Raw genomic sequence first — 9,338 nt, forward strand, 5'->3', positions numbered from 1 at the left:
TATTTTGTATTTATTATTTTAATTTTTTTTAAACCTGTCTTGTAAAAAATGCGTTTCTGTTAACAGATCCCTCCAAAACCCGAACGCATTTGTCACATTTGCAAAATGTTAAAAATACGACCGCATTCTTCGCATTCATTCATTCATTCTTCGCACACGTGTGAAGAATGCGTTTTGTGAAAAAAATGAGGTCCAATATGTCGTTCATCAGTGGAGCTTTTCTAATAATGTTTTTTTATTTGTGAATTTGTATTCAATTTTAAAATTTTAAATAGATATTTAACATTGAAAATATAAAAGTCTATCTTCTCCTAAAATTTTGATCGGATAGTTCTGAAAGTTGGTACTTTTATTCTCTGAGGCAGTCTTCACAAACTAATAGAGAGATATTTTGGAAATTTTGAATTGGTGAATTTTTATTAACTTTAAACATTTTAAAGAGAAAAATAACATTGAAAATTTAAAGGTTAGTCTAGCTTCTCCTAGAGCTTTGTTTAGATAGTTCAGAAACTTAGTATAAGTATTCTCATGGGCTGTCTTTAGAAACTAAAAGAAATATTGTGGAAATGTTGAATTGTTATTAAATTTTATAATTTTAAATAGAAATTTAACATTGAACATTTAAAAGACTCGTCATCTATCTAGTTGTCATTGAATAGTTCTGAAACTTGATATTGTGATCCTCTGGGGCAGTATTCACAAGCTTATAGAGAGATTTAAAAAAAAAAAAAAAAAAAAAAAAATTGTTTAACTTTAAATTTAAATTTAATATTAATTATTATTTAGTACTGACAAAATTAAAAATTAAATAGTGAAGCTCTATAGGGTATACTAAACCAAATAACTTCCGGTTGGGTCAAAGTTCGAGATGCACTTATGATAAAGAAGTTAACACCACAAGTCCTGTGCTTGGTGATAAATGTGTTTGTAAACCAAATTAGTTTCCTCTGAGCAAAAAATGTATGCAATTTTATTTCATCTACTACCACTGCTTGAAACATGTATGGGGTACCTGTAAAAAAAATACTCACATTTTGTGTGAAACTAAGGTAGTCATAGACGCTAGCCGTTATTTCTGAAATTAGCAACTTGACCCCCATTTTTTCTGATTCACTATAAGGATGAGGGATGGTAGTATTTATATCCGTGGTGTCTATGTCGATTGATACGCCTTTTGTTATTAATAAATACAAATTATTTAATGAATTAGGTTATACTATGTTGTGCAGTACATCACAAGGGTAAATTAATTAACTGCATAAAAGTAACAATAGTTACTGTACAAATGCAATTAACAATATTTAGATTTTATTGTGTAAGAAATTTTTAGTCACTTCAGTTTTAATTCGCAACAACACCCAAATTTTTTTATTTTACATAAAATTATTTGTACAAAACACACCAAAAAAATAATTGTTCTTGAATAATGTTTTATAATTGTTAAATATACATGTAGATCAAACGTCGATGTCTGTCCATAGAAATATCAAAAGCAACATTATTTTGAAACACATTATAGAGTGATGCTTTTGTCATGCAAAATTATAGAGTGATGCTTTTGTCATGCAAATGGTTTGACAATAAAAAAAAACCTACCATTTAAAACATACAGAGCTTTGTTTTAAATTGAAATAATTAAACTTTGTGCCTTTTTGATAATGTTAAATTTGTTAGGGTTTGGGTTTGTTTTCAAAAGCATGTAAAGAAAAACATACTAAATGATAAATATGAATTAAATGTAATATTAGACCAAATATAGGCCCTAAATAATTGAACAAGACAACATACAAATAGCAGAAGAAAGATTGTTGACCCACTCTCTTATTAGTTTTTTTCTCTTATCCTAACAGTGCCCTTTGATTGGCATTTCAAAAGGCATGGTATGTGCTGTCGTGTCAATGGAACATGCTACTAATGGAAAAATGTAGCGGATTTGCTTTGTCAGAAAACCCCCAAATGTTTGGCATTCAATAGCTGATGATTAATAAATCAATGTACTAGTGGTGCCGTTAGACAAAAACAAACTTTAACTTTATAAGACGGGAGTAATTGTGGATGTGGCATATATACGTTAAATGTATTTTATGTGCTTTTTACAGTAACTAGTATGATTTCACTAGGCTGCTTAATCATTAGAAAAACAACAAACAAATCCAAACATTAATTTATCATGTAAATGTGGTATATTGTACAACATTATAACCAAATTCATTAAATAATTTTTATGTAATAATAAAAAGTGCTATTCCTGTTATATGATAAGATAAGCTACAATGTTTTTTTCTACCCCCAGTTGTAAAGCGTTCGCCTGCTGCGTGGTCAGTTTAGGATCGATCTCCGTGTATGGGCCTATTGGGCTATTTCTTAATCTAGCTAGTGCACCACAAAGGCCGTCACATGTGCTATTCTGTCTGTGGGATGGTGCATATAAACGATCACTTGCTACTAATAGAAAAATGTAGCGGGTTTCCTCTCTAAGACTATATGTAAAACAAATATAAATGTTTAACATCCAATAGCCAATGATTAATAAAACAATGTGATCTAGTGGTGTCGTTAAACAAAACAAACTGACTTTATTTTATTTTTTTTACCACATGTATTATCTATTATTACCATGAAATAAGCAGACACAACTGTGTTATTATATCAAAAAGCATATTCTTTGCAGAAATGAACTGGCTTTCAATATTGTTTATAATTTATTAAGGTAGTACTAAACCAAATAGCTTCCAGCTGGGTCAAAGTTCGAGGTACACCGAACGTTTGATAGTGAAGTTAACACCACAAGGCCTGTGATTGGCCAGCAGTGGTGAACATGTCACAACAATTCCTGAACATTTTATTTGGTTTCGTGAGGTCCCGACATGTGTCTCTAAAGTCCACCACTACTGGTCACTACAAGGCGCAGACCCTAGTTTTTAACTCGTAAATGTGGACACTAAGTTTTTAATCTACAAACCTGTAACACATTTGGATAAAGTTACAACAGAGTGAAAAAAAAAAAAGTCCCTGATTTTAAAACCGGGAAATATCCTTAAAAATAGACTAGAACTCGAATCAATAACCGCTACTTCTCACACGCACGTGCGTTTTGTTTTGAAAATATGAAAAAAATGCATGTTGTGGTACATATGTATTAGAAACAACAGGATAACTTCGCTTCTACGGAAATGAATAATATAAACAATAAAATATAAGTAATATTTCATTTCAGTGATCATAAACGGTTCTAATAGTGAAAAATATGCCTTAGTGTTTAAAAACTAGGGGCTGTCCCTTTAATATAAACAATATTGAAGCCAGTTCCCTTCTGTAAAGAGTATGCTATTTGATATCCTGACTGTGTCGATATTGTTTATATTAAGTGGCTAACTGTAGTGGACTTGTCTTAACATTGCCTGAACATTTTAATCGGTTTCGTGGGGTCCCGACACGTGTCTTTAAGTGCATAGCTACCTTACACAGTTAAGGCGATGTTAGCGCTGAGATCGCTTCGTGAAACGGGGCCCATGAGTTATAAATATTGGTTTTATTGTTACATTACAAAACTATTTATTAAAAAAGTAAATTATTATGTGGGAAAAGGTGTAGCAACCCCAACCCCCCCCCCCCCCCCCCCCCAACCCCACCCCACCCCCCCCCATCACTCTAGCTACGCCCTGTACAGGTGACACTGCGCATTAACACAGATATTAATATGAAAACACACAAATACCATAGTTACCACTATTCTGTGCCTGTCTTTGTATAGTCCTGGGGTTTTTCTCAACCTGATCCACTGATAAACGCTAGTTTCTCAGAACAGGAACACAAGGCAGATGGCTGCTGATAAAGTGATACACAGAACCTGTGGACTGCAGTTGTACGGTAACGGTAACCCTAGACCCACGAACACCGCCGTACACTGGTCTTCATTCACAGGGTAAACATCTCGCCGTCCCGAAACCATTCTCTTCCGCTATGAGAACATGCACGTTGTGAAATGGTGTGACCCGGTGAATGGAGGGACGGATTTTGCAAGTGGGCGTTTGCTGAACACGATTCATACGTGTTCATGTTTTAAGTGTGCTACAAGTATATGTGTACAATTTCCGCAACTACATACAGACACACACCCCCCCCCCCCCCCCCCCCCCCCCACAACCACCACAAAACAAAACAAGAAACAAGAAGAAAAAAAAGAAGAAAAAAAAAGAAAGAAAAAACCCCAGCAACAACAACAACAACATTCACGTCAATACATTTTAGGATCATTTATTGAGAAATCCGTAGTCTGTCGAATTGTTTCGAGTATGAATTATACAGTTCCGCCTCGCCATCTTATAACAACGTCTACTAATGCAAATACTAACACATCTACGGTTTTTAATGAACTCGCGTGTTACAACTATCAACGGTTATTGTCAACTGCTTTCACAACATACAAATCATGTTGCCATGGTTTTAAATACTTAAAAAAAAATACAAACCAATTGAATATCAAGCCACTTTTCTGTTTTCAAATGGCGAGTAATACATTTTCCGTGTGGCGTAGGTAGCGAGTTTAGCCAAAGAGTATCGTTATTGTCTTGAAGGTTTGTTTGGCATAATTACAACCGTCCTATCATTGCCCTGTATAATCCTTGTAATGAACGTTCTAGTAGTATTCTTCCAAACATTCCCACTTGGGAATGAAGATAGGAAATGGTTTATTTAACGACGCACTCAACACATTTTATTTACGGTTATATGGCGTCAAACATATATATGGTTGAGGACCACACAGATATTGAGGGATGAAACCCGCTGTCGTCACGGCATGGGCTACTCTCCCATTTGGGAGTATATTAAACGTACCAGTGGCCAATTCCGCACTGTTGACCTTTTGAAGTACCAGATCGACTCTTAGTAGCACAGGAATCTGTATTCTGACCATGTTAGTCTTGAACATGGGCGTTGCATAATAGTTGTTAGTTGGAGTGATTTTCAAAACACTTGCAGAACAGCCACAAGAAATCTAAAGGGTACCGGCGCCATACAGTTTTCGTCAGAGGTTTACCGAAGTTTAGAAGCCAAGAAACGTGCTATCATTAAGAAGTCGCCGCTTTACCACAGAAGCCAAGAAACGTGCTATCATTGAGAAGTCGCCGCTTTACCACAGAAGTCAAGAAATGTGCTATTATTGAGAAGTCGCCGTTTTACCGCAGAAGCCAAAAAACGTGCTATCATTAAAGGGACACGCCCTAGTTGTTAACCATTACGCCGTTGTTTTTCGCTATTAAACCCATTATTCACAAATAAAATTACACTTTACTTACATTTTATTATTTAGAATATACATTTCCATTCTCCTGAAGTGTTTTTTGGTAATCCTGGTAATCCTGATGTTTGTAATACCGCGAAATGTTTTTTTTGTATTTCTTAAAAACGCACGCACCACTGAGAAAAAACCATTGAGCAGACGAGGTCCAATCTATTTTTAGAGGGGATCTTCCCGTTTCAACGTCACAGATGTTGGTATACCACATGACCGTTATTTTGATTCGGTTTGTTTTCTCGTGCACGGTTCGCGCAATCAACATCGATTTGTTGTCGTTTGCTTGTCGTTCATTTGTGAGGTTTTTCTTCACAGTTCGTGCACATTTCCATTAACAATAAAGTTCAGACAAGTAAGTATCTCAATACAAAACGTTACAAACCCTTAAAACCAATAAGTCTTACGATATCTGGAGAGGACAGAACAGTTGGAACATGCCCAGGAGAGGTGAAAGGAACGCACCCCAAGTCTGTGTGCACTCTGAGAAATTTGTCGTGACATTGGCATTTCTGTGCTTCGAGCGACATCTACCGGTGACATCAGAATACTAACTTTCAAAATTATTTCAAGTAATTGAGTGACGGGGATTCCCATGGTATTTATCGATATAAAATCTGTTTTACTCCATTTTATAAAGTGTGTTACAGGTTTGTAGATTAATCAGAATTATAATTAATTTTTGCGGGCTGAAATTAGGGTGTGCGACTTTAAGAAGTCGCCGCTTTACCACAATATCGTCTCCTCCTTCCATCACACTGGTCCAGATTCGATAAGCCGGATTGTTTCTCACTTAGATCCTCGTTTCAAAATAGTATTGGACACGCCACACTTAGCAGAACACCGATGTTCAACTTCTGATATCGTGATTTCACGGAATACTCATAGATTCTGATGTGATGATTTCACGGAATATCATCGATGTTCTAGTGTGATGATTTCACGAAATATCATCGATTTTCTAGTGTGATGATTTCACGGAATAACATCGATCGAGGATGATGATTTCATGGAATATCATCGATGTTCTAGTGTGATGATTTCACGGAATATCATCGATGTTCTAGTGTGATGATTTGACGGAATATCATCGATGTTCTAGTGTGATGATTTGACGGAATATCATCGATGTTCTGTGATGATTTCACGGAATATCATCGATGATCGAGTGTGATGATTTCACGGAATAACATCGATGATCGAGTATGATGATTTCACGGAATATCATCGATGTTCTAGTGTGATGATTTCACGGAATATCATCGATGTTCTAGTGTGATCATTTCACGGAATATCATCGATGTTTCAGTGTTATGATCTCACAAAATACTCCGATATCCCTATGTGACGATTCTGTGACATGACGGAATACTCTTATATTCTGATGCGACGACTTCACGCAATACACCGATGCTCTGACCGCATGGAATACACAGATATTCTGATATGGTGACTGCACATTCTGATCATGTTATGTGCTTTCTTTAACATACCACTGGGTACGCTTGTACTATTAACACAATTCCGATGTTCTGATTTTGGTGATTTTACGGAACCCGTACGTTGTATTTCACAATCATAGTTAGGTCCTCGGACACTCCCATAGGTAACGGTCGCTGATAAAGCAACAACCTGAGGCGTCGTTACCAAGTCATCTCTTCGCGACACAACTGAGGACTGCTTAATGGTCCATGGCTCACGTCTTTCGCTTTCACACGTCCTGTCAGGCGATTCCTCTTGGAACAACTCCGTATCGTCTGACGTGGTAGAAGTAGTATTCCAGCGCCATTAAGTTGTTCAGACCATAGGGACCCAAGCTGATGGCCGAGGGGCTTATGGATGAGACGCCCTGGAAAATACAACATGCATTAAATACACACTGTTGGTAATGTCGTTAACTGTGGAAAACTAGAGACCGTATAAAATACCAGCATCATCTACATTCTGCCACGCACCACACAGCGATGGCAAAACTGAGCTCCGAGCACCTATACGCATTGGGACATACAAGAACACACAGGGCAAAAGGAAGGAAATGGTTTATTTAACGACGCACTCAACACATTTTATTTACGCTTATATGGCGTCGAATATATGGTTACTTACCACACAGATATTGAGAGAGGAAACCCGTTGTCGCTACTTCATGGGCAACTCTTTTCGATTAGCAGCAAGGGATATTTTATATGCACCATCCCACAGATATGATAGTACATACCACGGTTTTTGTTACACCAGTTGTGGAGCACTGGCTGGAACGAAAAATAGCCCAATGGGCCCACCGATTTGTAGCAAGGGAGCTTTTATATGCACCATCCCATAGACAGAATAGCAGATACCACGGCCTTTGATATACCCGTGAAATGGCCCAGTGGGCCCACCAACGAGGATCGACACAAACCGACCGCTCGCTACGCGAGCGTTTAACCACTGGGCTACCTCCCCGCCCCCCCCCCCCCCCCCCGATTTGACGAGAAGGGATGTACACTGTTGAATGAAGATCAGATACCTTTTAATGTTATTCACTTGTGCACTGTCACTATTAAAGGGACATTCCTGAGTTTGCTGCAATTGTTAAGATGTTATCGACTAACAGAGACTTTTTAACGATTGTAATTAAAAATCAAATATATTTTCCTGCATAAAATATTAGTGGCTGTATATTAAACGTGTTTCTGATCGTTCTAATATTTGTACTGGGTTACATTTCGTTTTATTTCCTAAAATATAGTTTTTCGTACGTACGAAATTATTTGAAGACGAAATCCAGTTTGGGCTTCTTACAAATATTAAGACGACCAGAAACACATTGAATATACAGACTCTGATATTCTAAAGAAGAAAATATATTTAATATGTAAGTTTAATCGTAGAAATATTTTATTAGTCGAAAACATCTTACAATGCAGAATACTCAGGAATGTCCCTTTAACCAACATATTGCATGACATATATTTTGCTTCAAATGAACTTCAACGTCATGTTTCACGCGCCAGTGTTTAGAAGCGTTGGCTTAGATAGGATGGTACGCAATCTAAACAAAAACGGAACGACAGCGTAAATTGAATTAATTACAACACATGCAGTAAGAGGTCTTCTCCAGTTAGGCAGGAGGCCAGATGTAGCCCAGTGGTAAAGCGCTCGCTTGTTGGGCGGTCGGTTTGGGATCGATCCCCGTCAGTGGGCCCATTGGGCTATTTCTCGCTCCAGCCAGTCCACCACGACTGTTACATCAAAGGCCTTGGTGTGTGTTATCCTGTCTATGGGATGGTGCATATAAAAGATCCCTTGCTGCTAATCGAAACGAGTAGCCCCTGAAGTGGCGACAGCGGGTTTCCTCCCTCAATATCCGTGTGGTCCTTAACCATATATCCGACGCCATATAACTGACCGGCCTCGGTGGCGTCGGTGGTTAGGCCATCAGTCAACAGGCTGGTAGGTACTGGGTTCGGATCCCAGTCGAGGCATGGGATTTGTAATCCAGATACCGACTCCAAACCCTGAGTGAGTGCTCCGCAAGGCCCAATGGTAGGTGTAAACCACTTACACCGACCAGTGATCCATAACTGGTTCAACAAAGGCCATGGTTTGTGCTATCCTGACTGTGGGAAGCGCAAATAAAAGATCCCTTGCTGCTAATCGGAAAGAGTAGCCCAATAAGTGGTGACAGCGGGTTTCCTCTTAAAATCTGTGTGGTCCTTAGCCATATGTCTGACGCCATATAACCGTAAATAAAATGTGTTGAGTGCGTCGTTAAATAATTTTTTTTTTTTTTTTCATATAACCGTAAATAAAATGTGTGGAGTGCGTCGTCAAATAAACCATTTCCTTTCAATTAGGCAAAAAGGGGACATTTAAATTAAAATGGGCACTTTTTGTATTTTGTAGGTCTGGGGTGGGTGGGTGGGTGGGTGGTGTGTGGGTGTGGGTGTGTTTGAGTAGGAGCCTTGTTAGTCTTTACTTTTATATTATTTCTGGGTTTTTTGCAAGTGTATTTCAGATGTGTAGTAGTTTCGAAAGAACGAATTCTTTACCAAGATAG

General features: G+C 37.8%; 1 protein-coding gene across 1 annotated transcript in view; it reads right to left on the reverse strand.

Annotated features, from left to right (window-relative positions):
* Positions 1-5,876: 5,876 nt before the first annotated feature.
* Positions 5,877-9,338, reverse strand: part of LOC121380828 (glycoprotein-N-acetylgalactosamine 3-beta-galactosyltransferase 1-like) — a 5,640-nt gene continuing 2,178 nt past the window's right edge. Inside the window, exons 2-3 of the mRNA XM_041509815.1 lie at positions 9,331-9,338; positions 5,877-7,145 (exon numbers count right to left, since the gene is read on the reverse strand). The exon at positions 9,331-9,338 is cut by the window's right edge and continues 663 nt beyond it. Coding sequence (XP_041365749.1) covers positions 7,020-7,145; positions 9,331-9,338 — 134 coding nt within the window. The 3' untranslated portion in view covers positions 5,877-7,019. The remainder of the gene's footprint in view (positions 7,146-9,330) is intronic.

Source organism: Gigantopelta aegis, chromosome 9 (genome assembly GCF_016097555.1).
Source record: "Gigantopelta aegis isolate Gae_Host chromosome 9, Gae_host_genome, whole genome shotgun sequence".
Taxonomy (NCBI): Eukaryota; Metazoa; Mollusca; class Gastropoda; order Neomphalida; family Peltospiridae; genus Gigantopelta; species Gigantopelta aegis.